Here is a 24990-nt window from a genome sequence, read left to right as displayed (position 1 = left end):
TCATCTCAGACCTCCTGTAAAGAATTCAGCTGTGACACAATATCTAAACTTCATGCCCTTTGTGCCTGGCTCACCAGATTTTCATGTCTTGGAAGAAGACAATCCTTGAACTTGTCACATTATCCAGGAAAATATAGCTGTTTAGGCTCTTGTGTGCACAGAAGAGTACCTAATCTTTATGGACTCAACCTTTTTAAAGACTAATTCTAATTCCCTTCAGAAGGCTGTGCCTAAACTTGTCACTCATTTGATCCATTCACCCCTTGTTGATTTTTTAAGGTGTTCAGAACAAAGGAAAGCTTATTATCCATACCCTGCTTTTTGTTTATTTATTTGTTAACCAGTTAAGACCTCTAGGCACCAGTGCCTCTTTTCAAGGGTGACCTGAGAGCAATGTCTGGTTAACTGACTTAGAGCTACATAATTGGCAAGTCTCGTCCTCCCTGGTAAGGTTCAACTATACATTTGTTTCCTTTGAAATCAAAATCAATTCTGTAATCCCAGTAATAGTTAGGAACTATTCCAAGGCACACTGCATTTTAAGTGGTGGTTTGTCAAAGTTCATTGCCCCTCCAAACCCGAAGAACACAGCAGCCTGTGCTGAATTACTCTCAGAAACTCTATACAGCCATGTCATTGGCTGCATAGAGGCTGCTGTACCTATAAGAAGTAAGACAAGAACTAGCCTCAGGAACAAACCACCCTGCTGGCATCCCAAATTAAGCAGGATATACAGCAAAAGGAAAAAAAATATGGCAAAAATCAGGAAGGGTAATTCCCATAAAGATAAAAACTCTTTCATCAAACTAAATAGGCAACAAAGTGAGCTAATTAGGTCAAACAAAGCCAACCTTGAGGTTAAGATAGCTTCCCAAGTAAACAATAACCATAAGGCCTTCTTCAGCTATGTCAGAAACCTCAAGGGCAGCACACTGCAATGTGCTGAACTGGTGTCAAATGGTGCCACATTCACTGAGCCTGGCAACATAGAGAACCTGTTAACAGACAAATTCAATTCCAACTTTGCCCCTCTCACCCCTAGCCATCTCCTCCAAGACATATCTTCACCACAACCATCCCTTGAAGAAATACCTTCAAACATAACCCCTCCAACTATAACTAGGGAGCATGTATTGGCTGAACTTGCTAAAGCCAACAACACAGCTTCAGTAGGCCCCAGTAACATCTGAATGCCTCCTGAACAGTGTAAAATACGACATATCAGGACCCCTTTAGTCATTATTTAACTATAGTCTTAAGTCAGGCTTTTGTGCCACAAGAATGCAAGGTCTGGAATGGTCATCCCTTTTTATAAGGGAGGACCTTCAGCAGATCCTGGAAACTACAGACCCATTAGTCCTATTTGTAAAGCCATGGAAGTTATCTACAATGATACAGGAGACTTCCAAACAGTGGTTGCATCCCAGTTTGGCTTTATCAAAGGAAGGTCATACTTAATGAATCTGGTAGAGTTCTCTGAAAAGGTCACTTAAGGCAATGGATAATTAGAGAGTGATTTATACAGCCCACTCAGATATGGCTAAAGGATTTGATACAATACCCCACTCGGGCATTATCAATAAACCTATGGAAATAAGCATCAACCCCTTTATAACATGGCTCACAGACAGGACTCATGAGGTTAAGATCTGTGAGATGACCTTTACAAAGAGGCCGGTCACCAGTGGAATCCCCCAGGGCTCTCTGCTGGTACCGCTCCTCTTTGCATCTACTTCTTGGGGGTCAAAGCCAATGTCAGAGACCTCTGGCTGACCAGTTTCACAGATAATTGCAAACTGGGAGCATTTATTGAATCCCCCAAAATGAGAACACTCTTTAGGAAGTTCTAACACAGACAAACACTTGGCTGCCAAAGCCATGGCTTAAAACTTACCAAAAAATACATTATAGTACCTTTTGGGAGGTTGACCAGCCTGGGTAATTACATCATCAGTAAGACATCCCAAATGTCAATTCACTAATCAGGGATCTGGGAAATTGTGTATAAGTAATCTAGCCTTTGACCAACATGTGTCCAAGGTATAAGAAAATCCTTTTGTGTTTCTCAACTTATAAGTAAGGGTATCTAGGTCCAGAAATGTCATCGTACCTCTGTGCTTGGCCCTCATCAGACCCATCATGGAGTGTGATGCCCCCTTTTGTATATACCTGACAAAACACTTGCAGCAACTGAAATGACCACAAAGGTTCCTTACAAAGGAATTTAGGGAGTAAACACAATGCCCCATACTGATTGCTCAAAGCCATGTCTCTCTATTCCGTATCACACTGACTTCTGAGAAGCGATCTTTGCCTGGTGTACAAGGCATCCCTGGACCGTGTTTTGATGAACTTTTTGTGCATCTGCAACAGAAACAGCATCAGAACTTCTGGATCAAAACACCTAAAGTTTTCTTGCTAAAGTGTGGAGACAGATATGTTTCTCAGATAATTCACATTCTATGGAACAGGGTCCCCATCTATGTGATGCAGAGTTCCTCCCTAACCCTATTTAAGCACAACTTGGACCAAGGGATTGATAACTGCAAATTCACCCCTGGTCTGACACCTGTGTCTCTGATGGACAGAGGCAGTAAGTAAATCACCCCCTATATAAATCAAATGTATGGGTCACATTCGAGTTGCATGGCTAGCCTTATAAGGGCCCCAGTGGTTGTTAGCATAGTATACACCTAGTTTACCCCAATGGACTTATGAAGGTGAAGACTGAGGGAGTGAAACCTAAAACTATAGAGTGAAGGTGATCAGCTCATAAATGAAACCATGTTGCTAAGCTGCTCTTTGCAACAGTAGCACATGTAATGACGTTATGTATTTCAGAAGGCTCAACAACCTGTGGAGGATTTGTAGACATACACTTTGATATCCTAGTACCCTCTATATGACAGTTAATTTTAAGTGCATTGTGTTCCATTCACTAGTCATGTTTGTTATATTATGCATCATCTGTGCCTCAGGAGGGCAGCACATGTCCCCTAACCCACTCATAGAAGTATATGGCTGTGCTTCATGGAGGTGGCATGTTTCCCAAACTACTCACTGAAGCACATATATGTAGCAGATTTTCCATCCCAGTCACTGAAGCATAGAGCTGCTTGCTGTACAGTGAATTCCTGAACACTGCTTACCAGTGTGTGCCAGAGATGCATCAGGAGAAGGTCTACTGTTTACATGATTCACAAACAAGCATAAAGTGAAATAATCACTCAGACTACAATATAGTGGTTCTGACTTAAACTTAATGGTTGCAGAATTTCCACATTTAGAAATTGCTAATGTAAATATACCCTTCAGCACCGTAATGTGATTATCCCAGACTTCTAAAGATTGTATTACAACAAGTCTTACACTAATCTTAATTTGCATGTCTCCCAATCTCTTACAAACTCTTCCTGGTTATGTAATGCCCAGTTTCCCACCAAACACTCTCAACCTGTACCAGAAAGCCATGATTTGGTTATTCACTGAACTATTCTATTTAAGGTATGTATAACTGCAGCTGAATTTGCTCCTAGTAAAGTTTCAATTGGCAACTAGCCCAAACACTTTCTTTAAATTTATGCCATTTGTGCTACAGACACATTACTTATGTCGCATGGAGTTGGGGGTTGCTAGGCATTTGTGGAAAAAGAATCTGATGATACATTTAGTGATGAGAATGGAACATCTTTTGCCTGAAAAGTGTTTAAAATTCCATAAACTGTATTGACAGATTTATATTTTTGTATTTTGTTTCTTGAGAGGGATATGTTTTATATTGGTTGGTTATGGTATTATATCCAGTTGATAGCATTATTAATTTCTGCAGTTTGAGAGATGAGGTATACACTAGAGGGGAGTCTGTATTTGATTCCAGTTATTCTCCATAGAGTGCTTTTTTTTTTTTTTTTAGTACTTGTAAAATAACATTAGATTTAACAACATATTTTGTCTTTATGTGAGATTATCTTTCAGAAGCAAGTATACTGTACCTACTTTCTTACTACAGTGTTGGAGACAGAAGATTGCATAGTGCACTTATGATTTTCTGGTTGGAGGTTGAATTTTTTTTTTTGTTTGGCTAGAGAAAGGGGGTGCACACTGGATCTTAGATAGATGTAGAGGACACACTCTCCACTTAGTTTTTTCTGGCTCCAGGGCTGGAAACAGAGGATTACATTGTTCAGTTATGCTTCTAGGGCTGTAGATTGGAGAAATTACACTGCAGTGTTGGCTTTATGGCTCTGTTTGCAGAGGACTAGACAGTGCACTAATTATGTGCTTCAAATATTGGTTTATTACCAGGTAGATTTTGAACCTTTCTGAAGGCACTTAATGCCTGCTATACTTTTCCATGGATGGTCAAAGATATGATTCTTGTTTGAAACTACTCTTATTTTCTTATGGAAAAAACACATGCAGATAGTCTAGGACTGAAATAAATTTCAGCAGTTTTCCGCTACTACCAGATGATTTTAAACTGCTCTGAGTAGACATAAAGTAATAGCATATTATCAAGTATCCCCTCATAACAGTACTTGAGTTATGCCCTTGGCTATTACAGTCTGCACGAGTTCATAGGTGAATCCTAGGCTAGCTGCCTTGAAGAGCTGTTTTAAAGCTAGCTGAGTTACTCCATTAGGTGTTCAAATTACCCTTGCCATGATTTTGATTCCTATACTCCCCATTTGTAAATGAATGTTTCTGGGGTCATATCGTTTGGTGTTGAAAGTCAGCAGTGCTGCAGGATAGGGCATTTAGGCATGACCTCTGTTGGTTAGCAGCACAGGGGGCAGTTCTGGGGTAAGCTTCATTTTTCTCATCCATTGATCAAAGTTGTTTTTGAATAGGGACAGGGGTGAGCTTTGTTTTATGTGGATGGCGGGTGTCTGTCAGGTGATATAATGGTGCTCTTAGTGGAAGAAACAGAAAAATCTATGGGGGAGGACTTAAGATTAGGATTGAAAAGGAGGAGTTTAGTTTTTTGGGGGTTTAAGAGTAGGCAACGATGAGTGAACCATTGTTCCACAGTGTTAAAGACATTTTGGGTAATGGAGTGAAGGTCAGAGGTGGTTTTAGCGGAGCAGATAAGTGTGGAGTCATCAGCATATTGTATGGAAGTAGCTTGGGGAATTGCTTGATGAAGGTCGTTGATGAATATGGAGAAAAGGAGAGGTCCTAATATGGACCCTTGAGGTACACCGAGGTTAACTGGTAGGTAGGTAGATAGAGTGTTACGCCAAAGTACAGCCTGTTGTCTTTTATTTAGGTAGGATTGGAACCATTTGATAGAGAGTGCATGTAAGGACAGGGATTTGAGGATATCTATCAGAATTTGATGATTTACCATATCGAATGCTTTGGACAGATCGATAAATAGTGATGCGGGGAGCAAATTGCAGTTACGGTTTTTGTTGATACAATCTGTAAAGGAAAGGAGTACAGTGATAGTGCTATGGGAAGGTCTAAAACCATGTTGACAGCTAGAGAGCAAGTTATTGTAGATTAAGTGGTCTAGTAACTGTCTATGTATGCATTTCTCCATGATCTTTGCCAAAGGGGAAAGAAGAGCTATGGGACGATAATTGGAGAATTCGGTTGAGTTGCCACCTTTGTGGCGGGGGATAATATGGGAGACTTTCCAGATACTGGGGATGTGGCTTTCGCTAATAGTTCTATTGATAAGAATGGAGATGGGGTAAGCAATTGATTTGGCAGATTTCTGTAGGTATTCAGCAGGTATTTGGTCTGCTGAAGGAGAGCATGGTTTCAATTTTTGGATTAGGGCAAGAATATGGGTTGTTGGGACTGGTTGGAGAAGAAATGGTGGGGGTGTAGTTTTGCTGTAGATAGGTAAAGTAAAATTACCAGATGATAATTGACTGGCTAGTGTTTGAATAGTGTCAGTAAAAAAGGAATTGAAGGCATTGGCAGTATACATGGGATTTTCTTGGTCATTTTATTGTGGGTTTGGTGTACTTGATTGACCTGGATGTAGTAATTGGTTGGCACTCGCCCAGAACTTTTGTGGGTTATTATGGTTAGCCTTCTGAAATTGAAGGTAGTTGTTTCTTTTATCTGATAGTATAGCTTTCTTAGTGTATTTCTTAATTCTCTGAAAATTTGTTGATCAACAGGATTTTTGGTCATTCTCCATTTAGCCCCGTGTTTATTTCTGAGATGCATTTTCTGTTTCGTTTCTTTTGAAAGCCAAGGGGCAGATTTGGTCTTGAATCTGATTGCACGGGTTGGGGCATGGTGATCAAGAATGGCTAAAAAATTTGAATTAAAGTATTGTACTGCTTTTTCTAGTGGGAGGTAATTTAAGGTAGACCAGTTGCATGCTCTAAGTTCCTTTTGGAAGAGATCAGGGTTGAAGTTCTTTTTGGATCTGATATTCCTGATAGTGGTAGGAATGGGAGAATAGGATTTATGTCTGATGATATAGGTAAGTGAGTGGTCACTTACATCATCAGGAATGGTTCCAGATTCATATGTTTGGGGATGGTTGTTTTTAAGAATCCAGTCTAATGTGCTTTCCTTCTTGTTGTGTTTGTTTATCCTGGTGGGGAGGTGATGGTTGGGGAGAAACCGTGAAGGTTAATGTGGGTGGTAGGGTGGCTGCTACTACAGCAATTCCAATCAATGTTTATATCACCAGAGATTATAGTTTCTTGGGGCAGGTGTTGAGATAACCAGCATAGGATATTTTCCATGGTGGTATTGTTGTTACCGGCGGGTAGATAGATACAAATAATATAGATGGCTTTGGCTTTGTTAAGTTCAAGTTTGGATATGAGAATTTCTGCATTGATATTAGGAGGCGGTTTAGTGTCATAAGTAGTTAATTGTAATCCTGATTTAGATAGAATAGCAACCTCCCCACCCTTTTTGGTTACACGGTCGAGTCTTAGAATATTATACCCTGGTGGGATGACTTCATTATCTTTATTTGCAGGTTTTAGCCAGGTTTCTGTTAAACAAAGAATGTCGAAGGAGTAGACATTTAAGTGGGCATGGAGTTGAGCTATTTTATTGTTAATGCTTCGAATATTAAGGGGAGCTACAAGGAGTGAATTAGATTGTCTAGTGATGAAAAAAATTAGTGGATTGGTTGGGAATCGGGAGAGAGATTGGCTTTGTTAATGACCCTGGGTTTGGGTGAATGTCTCCATCTTTTAATAAGTGGAGTTGTTTGAGATAGTATGGACTAGGGAGCTTGCTATTTGTGAGTAGGGATTTCCTGGGATTGAGGTTGTTATATCTAATGTGGCGTATTCTGTGATATTTTGCTAGTAGGTAACTAGGAGTAGTTGTTATGTTGGCATGGTTAGAGAGGATGGGTAGATATAGGGAGCTGGTTTGTTTGTTAGGGTGGTGAAAGTATGGAAGTAATGGAGTTTCATAGGAGGAGAGTATTTAGGCAACATTAAGAGGTGGAAGTAGTATAATAATGAGTAGTAGTTGGAAATGAACAGTAGAGTGTGGTTTATTCATTTTAATGGATGTGTAAGTAATTGAGTTATATGTAGGTATGGAAGTAAAGTAGGTATGGAGGAGGGGTAGACAGGGGTGTGTGAGGAGTTTAAGGGGAGAAGTTTGAGAAGGGAGGAGTAGAAGTAAATGAGCAAATAAAAAGGTTAACCTAGAGTAATGGGTGGAAGAAGGGGTGTGGCTTGTAAGTATAAGTGTAGGACCCCGTTGGGTGGGTGAGAATTGGGGGTAGGGAGGGGAGCGGAGTGAGCCCGCAGGGCAAACAGAGCAGGTAGAAACAGGTAAAAAGCAGCTCTGGAAGAAAAAATCAGCAGTACAGGCTACAGAAGGTAAGTTTGCTAAGTCAGAAATGGGTGAGAACAGTGATGAGAGACTGCTTTGTGGTCGTACTTGATGAGCGAGGATGTTACACAAGGGATGGAGTATAATAACCACATATTTGTGAGGACAGGGTCAAGGATGTTGTTTCCCCTAGTGGGTACTATGCTTGTTGGTTTAGAGCATTTGTATTAACAAGATCCAGGAATCTCTGACCTTGCAAACTAGTGGTGATACTGTATGTTTCCCAGCTTGTAACTGGGTAGTTAAAGTCATCCAAGAAGACAATATTGGGTTTAATGCTAAGTGATTTCAATTCATATAAATAGGTGCTATGGCATTCTTGGGTCACAGAGGACATTCTGTAGCTAGATAGAATATGGTAGGGGACTTTACTGATGGTAAGATGGACATGAAGAAGCTCTAGGGAATCATGGTGCTTTACTAGCCCTAATGTGAGTCTGTCCTGGATGAAGATAGAGACACCTCCACCTTTTTTCCCTTCCTGTGTAGTAGCTGATCTAAATGTGTGGAAGGCATTATAGCCCTTGATAGCATGAGTACCATCTGCTGGTTTAAACAATGTCTGAGTCACTACACAGATGTCTATGTCCTCCAATATGAGGAGGGCTTGTAGGGGGTGAAGTTTCTTGTAAAGGCGCCTAACATTGATCAGTAATGCTTTTATATTTTCATTTGCTTGTTTCAGTTATGTTGGTTGGTTTATCTGGTTGGCATTGACTAAAAAGACACTATGGGGTGGGCAATGTTTTAGCCAATGTTTGAAAGCCTAGAGGGGACAGGTGCAGAACATCTCTGGTGAAGCAGAGTGGTCTGTCGATCATATCCTTCCAGGCTGACAAATATTGTACCCTCTTGATTGACCTCAAAAGATAAGCCAATTATTGAATTAATTTATTTTTTGCTTGCATTAAGGCATCGTACAAAGAGAAGGTAGGAAACTGCTCAGTGCTAGTTTCATACCTGCATGGGACACAAAATCTAATAGCTTTGTCATGTCTCTATTCATGTAGTTCAGGGAGGTATGTCTCAAAAGTTGTTTACACCCACATTCATACTGGTACTTCCCATTCAAGGACTTGAATACATGCATGATCTTTTAAATTCTGGCACCAGGCAACAACTGACTGCCATCCTTTCCTTGTGTAGTGTATTATTTCCATTTTCTTTAAGGGGAAACTGTTCCTTGAGATGTATAACAGTGTATGTTTAACAGCACAGAGTGAAATGTAACAAGTGATTGTACTGCAGCTCCACATGCCTCATTCAATTAACATTTTTTTCTTTTGTTTAATTATTAAACAAATAAAGGAAAGACTCTGCATAACTTGTTTTTTTAATATTTTGCATTGAGTTTTATGCCTTTAAACACATGGCATATGCCATGGTTAAGCAGAGCACTGCAATTTCGTAGTGGCCTACGTATGTTGCTTTTTTTAAACAGACTGTGATTCTGTTTGGCTACATTTTATCTCCATAATGGGAGGTAGTGGTTTGACCTAATATGGTGTATGTAATGAGCAAGTCAACGTTTTACAGCAAGAGGTTGTACAATTTAAAATATTGTTTTTGGTCCTCTGTGGCAGTCAGGGATTACATGGTTGTTGAATTTGCTCTGTTGTTTTCTTCTGCTAATTTGGGTTAGATTTCCTACTCCTCTGGGCCTGGGACTGTATCCTGCTATTCATCACATTGCTACACCGTAACCCCAGAACATTGTTTGTCAGAACTGTCCCTTATCCTTACACATCCCATCCCTTACATAGTCAGTTTTTACCTAATAATCTTTTGTTCCTAAAACAACTCAGAGATGCGACTGGCTGATATTTAGTGTGAGGTTTATTCCAGTACTTTGATTCTCAGTGTGTAACATTTACTGCATTGTTTGTGCTGTACTAAGCATTCCCTGGCCTGCTACTAGAGTTCTGATGTTATTTCTGGCAGAAATCAGGCTTTTTATAATTTTTCTTATATGAGCTTTTTTGAGAAGGTTATAAATACCATCTCTACATATTAATGAAAGAAGCTGTGAATTCACAGTGCATAACCATGAGTCTCTGCATTGCAGAACAACTGTGAAAGCACATTTTGAATGTTGCTCCCTTACCAAAGTATGCCATTTATATTTTATTGTGCAACACATCCAGGGAAGTGCAGAGCAGCTAATTATAAGCTGAATCTATTGGCATACCACACTTATGACAGAATCCTTGGATGGTCCGTAGGAAAATGAAGCAGCACTGATGAAGTGGAATGTAAAATAAAATGAAGATTATCAGAACACAGACGGAGAAGACAATGTTTGACAAGGAAGAATGACATGTGGATTGCTTTTGAGATTATTCTATATATTCAGAATCTGCTACTTGTGTATTTCCATACCATAGCTAAACTATGGAATGTTCTACCAACAACAATTACTGTTAGATTCCCATAAAGCTGTCAATCCTGTCTAAACAGCCATTACCGTAATATGTTCATGTGCCCTTAATACCAGACCCCCATAACATATCCTTATTCTTTTCTTTCTCTGATGAAATCTACAATTAAACACTAATTGTTAAAACCAAATACTAGTTACCCAACCTCAATCGCATGTTAAAAAAAATCGTTTTACATGAGTTGTGTGCTTCTGCGTTTTTGTATTGCTATAGCCTAGACAACTGTCTTTTTTTATGTTTTGCACACATATATCTCATTATTTGTCAGCTTCAAACCCATGTATTGTAATGGAAACACATTCTATTTATCTCTGTGACTTTGCTTGTAATCATTTTGAGGAGCTTTTCTCTCCAGGCCTCCACTGAAAATGGGTTTCTGACCCAGTGGACTTTCCCGGTCAACACATGTCAATAAATAAATAAATACATTATAGGAAATGTTTGAAAGTCAGACATATGAAGTAAATGTGAATGCACAGCTAGGTACTCTGCTTACATTTTTGTAATTAATATTCATCGTTTGTTCTTCCTGTCATGCTTTGGGACCAAAGATCAAGGACTGTGGACAGACTCCCTAATGTACAGCCCCTATTTATCCATTATGTTATTGCTAATATTTATTTATGTTTGTGTACACATATGTTTGTACTAGCTTCACATTATGTATGTTTGTGTAGCTGTACTCCATTATTAATATAGTTTGGGGCATCAGCATGTATGTGCCTAGTGTGTGAAACTGTAACTTGCTTATATGTGCATGGGATTGCAGACTTGTGCATGTTTGCACTTATAATGTAGGCATGTGTGTGTGTGTGTGTGTGTGTGTGTGTGTGTGTGTGTGTGTGTGTGTGTGTGTGTGTGTGCACGCGCGCGCACACAGTTGTACATGTAGCAGTGTGGACATGCTTCCGTACATGTGGTTGTGCATGTAAAACTGTTACATGCATACCTGTTTTGTCTGTGGCTATAAGTATAGTGTAGGAACATGCGTGTAAGTGCACATATGCTATGCATAATGAAATGTGGAGAAACATATATGTAAATATATATATGTGTGTGTGTGTATATGTATGTATCCTTGTGTGGTTAGCTGTGAACACAGCAGTATGGGCATGAATGTGTGCTAGTGGATGACTATGCGGAATGCATTGTGGGCATGGACATGTGTGTGTCAGTGTATGTAACAGTATGGGTATTTATGTACATGTGTATTTAACTGTATGTATAGCAGTGTAGCCAGAGATATGTATGTGTATATGGTGTGGAGGCAACTGTGAATATAGCAATGTATGTAGGGAGATATACATGTGGTCAAATGTAGAAACCTTAAAATAATAACACTGTTAATGGGTGTTTTCCCTGTTCTCCAATGTTTGTGCAACCATGGAATTAATGAATATGTTAAACACAAACCAGGAACAACAAATACAAACAATCCAAAAAGTGAAGGTGCTGAATACACCAGCGAGCCAGTGAGAAGGTTAAAAATGTATTAGTAACCAGCCAACAAGATTAAGTAACCAGAGGTACCAGCAGAAGCAGTATGGACAGCGGAATACGGACAGATAGATGACAATGTTTCAGATGAACTTCCAGTAGTAATTTCAAATAAAGCAGGTGGCTTTCATGTTTTTAATTTTACAGACAATTTGTATCAAACTGAGCATGCTGAAGTTTTGAGTAGAGGTTACACTTTTGTCCCTATTTGTCGAGCTTGTGTAGAGCTGTGCATGTAGTATCATGGGTGTGTGCTTATGGATGTGTGTAGTTATCTTTTTATGTATGTGTAGTAGTATAGTGTGGTGCCATGTGCTAAATGGGTTTGTGTACATGTGTGTGTGTGTGTTTGGTGCATATCTGTGCGTGTGTGTGTGTGTGTGTGTGTGTGTGTGTGTGTGTGTGTGTGTGTGTGGGTATGTATGTATGTGTAGCAGTCTACATACCCTGTAAAACTATTGAAGATAAGCAAATACAAGTGCTTATCCATTACCGAGCATGTACATCCAGAGAGTTCATTACAGCATTCTTCTTGGAGGTCTGTCATTTCCTTCTTACAATAAAGCTGCTGTTTGGCTTGATGTTTGTTGTCTTTTGGCATTTCAGGCTGCTCCACTTCTTCCCATACCTGGTTTTCAAATTTCATCTGTTCTTTTCTGATTATTCTAGAAGCACTTGGGTTGATCAGTGTAGCATCATTTGTGGGTCAGTGTTTTAAACCAGAATGCCTGAACTTTATTTGACCATGCATTCCTCACAACTTAATATAATCTGCTGTTCTCCTTCTGCTTTGAATTTTGTAGCTTCTCAAAACATATGTTGTTGTTGTGTCTTTCGGCTTTTCCCGGTTAGGGGTCACCACAGCGGTACTCCAGTCCGCTAATGATTGGCAGTAGATTTTTACGTGCCGAGATGCCAGCCCTGATGCACAACCTTCAATGAAGGTATGCCCAGTCACGCATGCATGTTTCCACACAGAGGATGCTCTAGCTGAGAATCAAACAGGACAACGTCTTTCTGTGAGGCGACAACACTACCGCAGCACCACCACCACAGTTTCTCAAAACATATAATTTTAGAAAATAAAATCAGGAGAAGACTGCATGGGCTTGCTTTGTTTGACGGATGCATCTTCCTCTGGATAATTACCCCGCCATATTTTGTTTCTGTCTTCAGGTGTGTAAAGCTTTAACTACCCCAATTGGCTTATACTGTTTTACCTGTGTTTCCTACTGCCCAGGTAGAACTGGGTTCCCGTACTGTTGCAATCATGTATGCTCATACCGGCTGTGTTCTTTCTGCCAGCCCATTCCCTTCACATTTCCTTGTAATGCCAGAATAATTGAAGTTATATCTCCCTTTTTTCTTCTCTTTTCTAGAGAGAATAGGTCAAATTCATTAAGCCTGTCTTTGTGACATTATTCTAATTCCCTTTGTCTCCCCTGCAATCCTAGATTTGTTTCTCTGTTTTCTTTCCAATGCCTCTCTATAAGGCCTCTAGGACTGTATAAATTATTCCAGCTTTGGTTCTACATGGACCTAATCCCATTCTTGCATTCTGCAGCCTAAAAATACCCCTAATGTTTGGTTTATACTTATGAATGCTCTGTTACATTTACCACAGTGTTCATGACTTCCATAGTAATACTCCCAAAGCCCTCCATTACAGATTTTTGATGCTGACCCCTCCCAAAGCATAATGTAATGATGGGTTATAATTCCCTTATAGATCACCACACACTTGGAAACGTTGAAGCAGTGCTGCCATCTTTTGAACCATGCCTCCAGTCTCACTAGGCTTACACATTCATCAAGTTCTAGCCACATCTCTCTTCTCCATGTTGGTATCCTCAGCAGAGAAACTGATCAGTTTTGCCTTTGCTTGTTTGAGGGTCAGAGCTGAATGAATACATTAAAATGGACTAAACATCCAGCTGATAGTTCTGGGTTGCCAGTTGTCGTCACCTGGGTTGTCTTTTCACTACCACTGTCTGCTTTCTGCCTCAGAAGTACTTTGCCATCTGGGTGCACATTTTGGTCTTTGCTGTTATCGTCCTCCGTTTTGCAGGAAGTCTGACTTCAAAGCAAATGAGAGTCTTTACTGACATCCAAGCCGGCTGTATCCAAAGGAGGTGCCTCTGTCCATTTCCGTAGTAACTCATGCAGCTGGATCAGATTACTCTTATAGGATCAACCTGGTGTGAATTCTTGCAGGAATTTTTTTAACCAACCTGTTTTACTCTAGGACTTTGTGAGACTTAACACTAGGATCAGTATTTTTAATTAATATATTTATGTTATGGAGGTGTGCTGGAGGGGAATTGTTGTGACTGATGGCATGTAATTAATTTCACACAGAATTTTGTGTCATGATTTTGGTAAGTCAAGTTTTGCTGTGTCTGTGTTACTATTTCCTTGCAGGTGCAAGTATTTAATATTTATCACTGTTTTCTAATCCTCCACTTTAGGCATAGTGGGCACCCCTCACTTCTGATGTGAGGATGTTGTACTGTGATTACATAAATTAATACAGCAGCTGTGGCTTCCTTATCAAAGTGATCCCGTGCTATCAATTTTCCACATCTGCCTTTAAGGCTGATGAGCATGCACTGATGTTAAACATGGTATATAGGGACTTGAAAGCAATAGTTTGGTATCAGTTAACAGTTAATGTATGTTTAAATAAGATCTTATGCATACAGAGGAAAAGAGTTTAAAATAAAAAGGGTGACATGAGATGAATGAGAAGTAGAACGACTAACACTTGAGAATAAAGTAGTTGGTATTGTGTATATTTCTAGAAAGGTGTGAGCGAGGAGACATGCTAATTGTGTGTGGGATGATGAGACATCAGAATTGTGACAGGAATTCAAAAGGCAGGATAAATATAGGATTAAGTGGCACATGAAGTGAAATACATTTAGGCAGACATAACTAAGTTCTGCTCCGTGTAGATAAGTGGAATGAACTCTCTGAATGGCAATGTACAAGACTGCCGTGGAATACAGGAGTAGGTTGGATTGGTGGAAGAGAACTGAAACAAGTTAAAAAGGTAACTACAAGGAGGTAGGTGCAGTAAATGGACCGATGCAATAAACTTTGCCTCCTTTTCCCAGCATAAGTCCATTAAGGAGAAATCTTTTCTAATCATTCTTAACTGGCTATCATGCTGTATGAGGCACCAGGATGACTGCCTTCAGTTCCACCATATTGGTAGCACCTTCATTTTTAAGCAGACTATTTTAACATATGTATATTGCTGCATGATATTGCTGCTTATGCAGCATCTTCTCTATTGTTCCTGACAGACTCTAATTTATAAGGGCGCACTATTCTTTAGTTGTCACTGGGAAGAATGCCAGCCTAGCTAGATAGAATTTTGTAAATAATTCTATGTCATTGTAAATATTAAAATCATCCACAGGCTTGTTTCATAAATGTAAAGAAAACTCTATTATGTGTTGAGCTTCAAAAATGTAACTACAGTGCACCCTGCTGGAAGAAAGCTGCTAAGCAAAGGATTTTACAATTGTGTTTGATCTCAAGCTAGGAGACAGGATGTCTGGGGTAGGAGATTCTTTCTATCATTCTAAGACAGGTATAATTACTAGGTTTTACATGTAAAGTGTCTTTTATTGCTGTGGCTTCCGGTGCAGTTTACAAAAAGAAATGTTAAAATTTTAAGTTCTGTGAGCCTGGTAAATTTAAGTAGAAGTGTCAAGAATGATGTAATCTGAAATAACTCAGCAGTAATGTGTATTAGCAATTTAAGACTTTCTCAGAGAGAAAGATTTAGCATTTTGTATCTTGATCTGGACCTAAAGACATCATCTCACCAGCACTTGCTTTGCTGTGTAAGTAAAGTTGTTTAGATCTTAGTATTTCTCTTAGAGATAGATGGGAATTTAGCCAGATTAGCCTAGCTGTGTTCTGTATTTATTTGAGACAATCCTGCAATATTGTTTTAAAGTATTTTCCTGTGGTTCCTGAACTCTGTATTATCACTGTATTGAATTGACAGTATTGTCTTGTGTTTTTATTCTTTATTATTAAATATATTTAAACCTTTTAACTGTGGCTGTTTTGTGTGTAGAGATATTTAAGCTCTTAAGAGTACTTGCATGTATTTGGTGACACTGTATAGGCCACTCCTAAATAGCCTTCAAGTCTTAGTCACACTTACCAATTGGATAATAATAACATTGCACAGTAGAATTGGACACCCTTTGGTAAGGGGTTTTATAGTAGCTGATAAGGGTGGTTAGTGGCAGTTGCAATTACCTTATGTCTGAGCAGAAGGGGCCATAGCTGGAGAACCTGTGCCAGCCTTCCCCTGGAGTGTCTGTATGTTTGTATATAATTCATATTTCAAAGTGTGTGTGTGTCAGCTAATTGAGCAGGGACACAAAGTACTGGTTGGACAGAGAGGGTGCTGGAGGTTTTGGCTTGACCAGTCGGCTGAGATATGTACCCTATAGCTGTGCCAGTGGGGAGTCTTATTGGGGGTCTGGAGAGAAAGGGAGAAACCAGCCACAGACTGATTATGATCTCTGTGTGCGCTAAAGGGAAATTGTACTTTACTGTGTGTTTACTTGTTATCCTCCCAAAGTGGATGCCCCTCACTGGTGCTACTGGTGAGGATTGAGGTTTCTTGATTACTGGGCCAGTGCACGGGCATCACAGTGACCATCATTATTTCTGACTTACTCTTGTTTCATTAGCAGTCACTTTCAGAATTTACTTTTATCCACCAAGCAGAAACAGTCAGACTTGCTGTAAATGCAGATCTGCTGCTTAAGTGACCTAACCACGTCCTACCAAGGACTGTTGTTATAAAAATGACTGTTGCATAAAATTGATGGCAAACATAACAGTGAAGCCTGAAAATGAGAAAGTGTTTATTTTTAAAAATGCAACAAGAAAGAAACATAGTAGAGAGAATAAAGAGACGTATGTAAGCTTTAAGAAGTCTAGTAACAGTACTAAGTAAGTAAGGCACATTTTAAATTAAGTTGTCTGAGTCACAGTCCTTCACTCAAAAGTGTCCTTTTTGATTACAGGAATTCAAATGTATGTGCCATAGAAGTGGTAAAATGGGGTCTATGGTAGATAACTGAAGAGGCGTTTCAGCGAACACCTTTTCTCCGACCCATAAACAGTGAACGCACAAAACCGTGAAAGCTGACATCAGCAATTTCTTTCCCTGGGAAAGAAATTGCTTGGCTAAAAACAAAAAAACATCATTAGAAACATAAAGTGGGGTGCTCTGTCCCCACACCCCCCAACATGGGGGCTGTGCCCCACCACAACCCTCCTAACTAAATATATCAACTCCGAGATTGCAGTACAGTGGAGAAAAAAGGTCAAAATTATGGGGATGGCCAAGCGATTTCTTTCCCAGGGAAAGAAGTTGCTGTTCTGAATGATCGCGATTTAGTGCATTCGTTCATTATGTATCGGCGAAGAGGTGTTCGCTGAAATACCTCTTCATTTCTTTAGTATAGACCCAGTGAAATGCTGTGCTGAGTTTTCAAGGTGCTTTCCTGTCTTTGAAGCATGTGCATGTTTATTTTTACATAGGACATGGGGATCAGTGTGTGATGCATAATATACATTGTCTGATATTTATTTCAGCAGATGTATGGATAGGATAATAAACTTCAAAAACAATTGTATGAACACCATCTTCATCGAAAATGACAGACTTCTTTGAAGTTTAACTGATAGCATACCAGTCATGGAATGAATTTGAAAATATGCCAGTATTAAAGACATAGAAAAAAGTTAAGTGAGGTAATTATCTGTTAGATAGGAGGGGATAAGGACCAGGATTCAGAAGCTGGCCACCTGTAAGCAGCAAGATTGCAGCAAAAAGTGTCCCTTAATGTGATCACTGAAAACAGTCATTTAGAGGTACATTAGCTACAATGAGGAAATACCTCTTTATCAGCTAATTTGCATGTCTCTGAATGGCTTGATGATTATTCAAAGTGATAACAATCACTTTGCTCCAGTAGTCACTGCTGGCAGTCCCTGCATCACATTGGCAAAGACAACCCTGCCTCATTCATGCCCCCAAACACAGACGGACATCCATGCCAACACCTATATCCCCTTACTTCTCAATTTCCCATGCTGTCAGAGAATGGCCATGACTTTCCCTCTTGAAATACCCTGTCCCTTTTCCTGACCCTTTCAGTCATTCAGTCAATAATGTCAGGCATTAGTGTTTCATACCTGGTACTCCTCTTTTGCAGCTTCTTGCTCCAACATTTATTGTTCTATTAACTTTTTCAGGTGATTTAAAGTAATATTAAAACATTGTTACCTGGTGCCTGTATTCCGCTCCCCCTTATAGTTTCTGCTTATCTGCTTATTAAGTGAATTAAACTATAATATTAAACAAAGTTTTTTGTGCCCCCCCATATTACAGCCATTGCTGATTAGTGTGGGAGGAGTTGAGAGGTATGGAATCTCCTCACAACACACTCTCCCCAGTATATCAAGCACACCCCCACCCAATCTCACTCATGCTGTAAGTCAGCCATTTACTCATGTACATACACCACACACACACACACACACATCTACTCTAACTATCGCATAACCCCCTTAGTGCTAGCACCTGTGACCATTCACACTTCTGCATACACAGTAGCACACACCCCCAAGCTCACCTGTCTGTTAAACACCAGGGCATTTACCTGCAACTTGATCTAAGATCATTAAGAAAATAATGGGTGAAAGTGAGCTTTTAGCCATGTTAATTAACATGGCTGCTGGTGAAAATTTACACAGTTAAGCAGTTCTATGAATCACTCGGCTGTATAAATCACTTACCACAGGCAAGGGATTCTATGAAACGCTTGCCTGTGTAAATGAATAACCACAGGCAATTCCGGGGGAGAGCACAGGACTCATTATCGTATGTCTCTCCCCCAGAATGCCTCATTTACATTTTCAGGTAGCCAGAGAGACAGCCCACTGGGGTGTTGCAGTGGGGCAGTCTCTAAAATGGAAATGGCTACTATGTACTATTGTGTGTACTATTGGTGTTACTATTGTAACAATTGTTAATGTCTGTTATGTACTTCACAGATAAAGATTCTAGTTGTCTACTGATATACTATGTTCTTCATCTGTAACTATGTTTGTAATTAATTGCTATGTTAATCAAATTGTTAATCGCTATGTAAATCCAATGTAACTACTGTCTGTATATTTTAACTGTGGAGCTTTTCTCCCTGGGCCTCCGCTGCAAATGGACATACGTCCAGTCGAACTCTCCCGGTCAACAAATGTAAATATATACATAAATACTGTCAGGAGTAAGGAGAACATACCACTGGTGGTAATGTTTTTGGATGCAGGAAAGGACAGAAAATATGCCTCACACAGATTGTAAGAGAAGATTTTTCTGCAATTTCCACATGTATGTTATAGTGGGTAACAGCATTGTGAAATGGGTCAAATATTAGCGAAGTAAGAGGATTAAACATTTTTTAAACACCTTTATTAAATTATTATTAAGACACAGGCACACATACAGCAACAGAAAAGAAAACAAACCATATTGACATTTTGTTCCATTTGCATACACTATACATTACATAAACATTTTCTTTCTTTATAACAACTGTCATTCAGTCCAGCATTCCACAAATTGCTTAATCCCTTCCATCCCTTAAACCTCACTCCTCACCCTGAAAATTATTCTGAATGTAGTTTTTCCAGAAATACCATTTATTTCTATGGAATTTGCTACTTCCCTTTTTAAAGATCTCACTTCCAGTTCTTTTATCTCATTTACAATATCCATTGGGGAAATGGGTTGAGGTTTTTGCCTATGACTGATGTCCTACATTTATCTACTTGAGTGTTGGCACTGAGAAGGTTTCCCTCCTTTCACTGGAGGATTTTTTCATCCTATCTGGTCATCTGTTCCTATTCTGCTTTAGCCACACTGATTTTAGTTTTGCCCTTCCAATCGGACTCTTAATGTTTACTGAGGCCAGCCAATCAGGACTTGCTCCTTGTTTTTATTTATTAATATATATAACGGTGTTAATGTTTGATTTGTGATCTTTTTGTTTTATTGAGTATATATTTGATTCAATGAGTTAATGTTGTGTATTTAAATATTTGATCTGATAAAGTCCAGTGTGAGGGTGAAGGCACTTATCATTAATAAAGATGAGTTATTCTGGTGACTACTTCTGTATGGGTTTGTAGCTATGGAACTTTTATAGTTGAAAGTAATATGTCTGAAGTTTTGGGCTTTTTAATAACTGCTTTTAGTAGTTCTAGTTTTACTACCGTTTAATTTTTTTCAACAAGTAAGTTACTGAAAGCGATTCGCTATCATCACACTTTGGTCAGCCCTTCTCACATCTCTGCTTTGTTTTATGAACTTGCTCTTCTGTGATTCACTCTTGTAAGTCTACACAGGGGTCTTGGATACAATGCAGATTTAAAAGAACTGGTAATCTTTTTCATTTGATGTGCTGCATAGTTTCTAGCAGCCTCCACAGATCCTTTGCAATGACAATTTCAGTTTACTACCTCACAGACCTCGAATTAAAAAGAGTTCAGCATTTGGAGGACAGTTCCTTGTAAAAGGCAGAGTTTTGCAATGGTAGAAAAGCATTTCTTCTGTTTTTTGTTATAGCTGAAAAAAAACATACATCAGCCATTCTTTTTTACCACAAGTTGTAGACTTCTGCAGGTTTTAGGGCATGTTGAAAATTCAAAATATGGTTTTCTGTATCATAGAACACTGCTCATTGTGGTTTAACACTTTATTTCTGTCCTTTAGATTACACAGAATCTGGGGAAAATGTACAGTGAAATGATTTTTCTGCAGGGATTTGTCCACTGTGATCCTCACCCTGGGAATGTCTTGGTTAGCAAATCCAAAAAAAGCCAGAAAACGCAAATTATACTTTTGGATCATGGGCTATATCAGGTGAGTCACAATCCTGTTTGTCAGTTGATTTTGTCACTGTTTGCTCTTTCTCTTTCTCTTTCCCCCATACTATATTGACTAACAATTATTTTGCACTGCTTTGTCTGTTTTGCTGTTGTAGTTTCCCAGAAAGTGTTGTTTTATTGTAGGTTTTAGTCACATGGCATTCAAAGTTTTCCCTGATAACATGTTCTAACATTTCAGCAAGAGAAAAGACCACATATATTGCCTTGAAAGCAAATGCTTTTGTTTTCTAGTTTTTACTTTACCATAGCCTGAACATTTTTTTTAAAAATTGGTTGATCGAATGAATGAATGAATGGGTTCTTTATTTAATTAATTAATTTTACTTGTTTATTTCCTTTTTTTAACAGTGGTGGAACAACTTGATAAGCTGTCCCTTTTTAGTGGAGCTCTGGTGAAAAAAGCTCCGGATAAAACATATAAACAGGATGAGGCATACAAGATATTAAATGCTGTACAACATGACACAATTACTCTAAAAATCAGTACTACTTACCTAAAGTGTCACATACGAGCAAGCGCACAATGTTCACTCAAGCAGTAGGAAAAGAAGATAAATTAAGGAGAATGAGAAGATATAGTAGGAGCGAGGGTAAGGGATACTTTAGGGAAAGTATATTTAAGTGGCGGAAAAAAACAATGTTATGAGGAGGATTCCTTGGATAAGTTTGCGGTAAATAATAATAAAGAAGAGGCAGGGCACAGACAGTCAAACTGGATTAGTAAAGTATTGAAAGGTAGAGGGGGAATGCAGTGTTGAAAAATAAGAGGATGTGAGTGAACAGGTGTAAGGATGGAAGTTAGAGTAGTATAGGGAAGCAATGTAGGACAGGTATTGACAGTGCAGGTAGTTAACAGAGGACATTGTTGTCCTTAGGTATATAGAGATGCGGAGTATTAGATGAATCATAAAAGGAACACTAATCTGGAGATGACGTTTAATGTAGGCACATGCCCATTTACTGACTTGGTGTTAAATTATGTTGAAGTTTATTAGAATTAGCTTCTGCTCTAAAGGTCAGTAGGTGTAGAGTTTTGCTACCTGGACACTGTAGAGATAGTCTCCATGATTATTATTATTATTGGATTTGAACATATACAATTTGTTACTGATTTGTTTATTGCTCAGTAGCAATGGTAGGGGACTGTTAACAAATGCAGGAAAATAACAGAACCGTAGAAAATAGACATGTGGTCTTGCATGCATTGCAAACAGTAAACTAACTATTTTGAAGAACTCTACAGGGATTGCATGTGTGGTACTTTCCATAAACATCCTTGCAATCTCAGCATCAGTATATCTAAACCATGTGGTGCAGTCCTTTAGCAGGTGGATTACCAGGGAATCTTTAGTATTTAGTTAGATCAGTAACTATTATTTTTCTGACATAACAGAATTCAGATCAGTCGATTTTATTTAAGGTGGCCACAAAACTGATTGTTGACAAGAGCCTGAGTTAGTTAAAAATGTCTTACAGATTATTTAGTCTCCTAACTAGGGGTCTCAGGTTCATAGGTTCATATATTTGTACTAGGCTAACTGCATTTTAAGCCTAGCCTATTACCCCATGTGAGAATCAAACCCTGCATGTGGTGTTTATAAGGTAAAGAGCTTAACAATTATGCCAACCTCCCACACCCTGTAAACATAGTGCTAAATGTTTTCATACTTAGGCTTGAGTATGTTCTCACTGTTAATGCCGTTAGCTCACAAAATACCATGACTTTATTTCAGAGAGTTGAGAACAGGCTTTGAAGATTTAACTCCTTGTCCTCTGATAGGGAGCATCGCCATTTGTCATTCTTCAAGTCCAGTTTTTATGAACTCTGATTTTTTTATCCCTTTTAATTGTGAATATTGCACATCTTTGGCAGTGAGACTTCTAATAAGGTATTTGTCATATTCATTGATCCTTAACAGCTTTGAAGCAGTGACTTTTTAAAGCCCTGCCTTCAACTTCTCACTTGAGGGAGGAGCTTTTCCAAAGTTACACCAGTGCTGTAGAACAGCTTACCAAAAGAAATGTGTGTTATTAAATGTATATGCTGCAGTTAAGGGAAAGCTTACTCATTACCTTAAAAAAGTCTGCAACTTCAATTGTTTTTGAGATGATAGGTAATTGTTTCAGTGATTACTGGACTTCATCTTTGATATTATTGCTAATCATGTCTGGTTCAGTAACCTGCTATAGTCCTTAACAGTCTAGCTACTTGGAGTGCCTACTGTTTCAGACTATACTTTATATTCAATTACATTTCATATTATCCTTTTATTTCAGTATATGCAGCTATAAGGTACACAGCTAGATTCTGACCTTTGGTTATTGACTAAGCTTCTAGTAGTCTGCAGACTGATAGCATAATATTAACTATGAACCTTCTTTTTTATTGTATGTAATCTGTTTATGTATATTTTAATTACATTATTGTTGCATCTTTGGCTCAGTTTTTGACTGATAAGTATTGATAAATGAGTGCATTTACCAAGTTAACAAAGATTGCTTAAATAAATATATGCTTACATACATACATACCACAATCTGACACTGCATAACTGATTTCTAAGGTTATGGAATTATTAGTATAAAATCACTGAATCCTCTCATGCTTTTTGGTCTAAAGTATGATTAACTACAAAATCACTAGGTGATATCAGGCACTTAGATAAGGGTAAGATTTCAGATCAAGTCCTTGATGTGATACCATCCATCCCATAACCCCTTTTTCCCCTTTTTGCATATGGGGGTCAGGGTGTCACTTCAACAGTTGCAATCATCTAGACGCAAGGTTTACACCACCAGGTGGCTAGCTCTGCCGTAGTGGTTCTTCCATACCACACACTCATACCTATGGCCAGTTTAGAGTGTCCAATCCACTTACTGCATGTCTTTGGAATGTGGGAGGAAATTGGAGCACCTGGAGGAAACCCACATAAACACAGGGAAGACCTTCAGACTTCACATAGAAGGCACCCCAGCTGGGAATCAAGCCAGGGAACCTCTTGCTATGATGTGACAATGCTATCTGCTTGATGTGATACATAGAGTGGTAAAAGTAATGGAGGAATATTCTTTCTTTCCTGAGCTGAACACTATTATAATCAAACATTTATCACTAACAGGAGATGAAGCAGTCAGTGAGGCTGCCTCATATTCCTAGTTCTTCTGTAATTTTCCAGCTGTGATGCTTTCTGTGCAGTTTGCATGCCCTTCGTATGTTAATTTTTTTGTTCCTTTGGTCATGAGGTTCCTCCCGTATCCCAAATATGTGCTGATAGGTGAATTGTCTGTCCTTTGTATGCCCATAGATTTATGCAGTATGCTTGTGAGTATATGTGCATCCTATGATGGGCTAGTGTGCTGCCCAGGATAAATTCCATGCCTTACCCCTGTACTATACTGGGATAAGGTTCAGCGACCCCAGAAATTTAAATAAGAATGCAGTGTCAGGTTTGGCCCATGACCTAGAGAGATAAAGCCCTGACTTGAGCCCATATGACCTATTTTTGAGTAACAGCATGTGCATCTGAGGGATCATATTGGACAGAGAGAGGCTGAGCATTTGCAACCATCACCATCTTGTTTATTCAGGGGGAAAGGCATTGATGACAGCTATTAGTAACTTGGTGTATTGTAGTCCTGCAGTATCTGAGGTAGCTTGCACTGTGTCAGGCAGAGATCTCCCTGCTGAGTTGGGAAACCAGTGGTATATGTCAAAACTTGTAAACTTTCCCTACTGACAAGGCAGCTGTGGTGATTATGTGAGCAGCCTATATGGAAGGGTGAATAAGCTGCTTCTCTGGGCCTGCAAACTGGGCCACTCACTACCACCTGACTCTTACTGCTGGGGAAACAGATGGGCTGATAGTGCTAGTAGGAAGTATTGGGCAGAAGTGAATGGGCTTGCATAGCTCTTGCCTAGCCTAAGGATGCAAAGCAGTCACCCCTGTGAAACAGATGGGCCAACTAAATGAAGACAGAGCCATGGAGAATGGGTCCTGCTGATCTGGCAGTAAAAAAAGTTAAATTAAAAAAGGACAACAGGCTTAGGAAATGGCACACTTGCCTTTGATGCTGGAATGTCAGAAGGCTGTGGGTTCCATTTATTACTTGATCCTTGGATTCATTTTTCAGTACTGAGCCTGTAATGTACTTAAGAGGTGTGTTGTACTCCTGAGGTGTTGTCTTTCAGATGAGGAATTACATTGAGATCCCATCTGCCTGTGTCGGT

At 39.2% G+C, this 24990-nt stretch overlaps 1 protein-coding gene across 1 annotated transcript in view; it reads left to right on the top strand.

Moving 5' to 3' along the window:
* Positions 1-24990, top strand: part of LOC122804269 (aarF domain-containing protein kinase 1-like) — a 1777942-nt gene that overhangs the window by 661024 nt on the left and 1091928 nt on the right. The window contains exon 2 of the mRNA XM_044074046.1: positions 20587-20736. Within this exon, the coding sequence (XP_043929981.1) occupies positions 20587-20736 (150 nt within the window). The remainder of the gene's footprint in view (positions 1-20586; positions 20737-24990) is intronic.

This window comes from Protopterus annectens, chromosome 6.part0 (genome assembly GCF_019279795.1).
Source record: "Protopterus annectens isolate FY-2018-M chromosome 6.part0, PAN1.0, whole genome shotgun sequence".
In the NCBI taxonomy this organism is placed as follows: domain Eukaryota; kingdom Metazoa; phylum Chordata; order Ceratodontiformes; family Protopteridae; genus Protopterus; species Protopterus annectens.
Note: the sequence above shows the minus strand (reverse complement) of the source record. Positions and strands in the feature narration are given on the sequence as shown.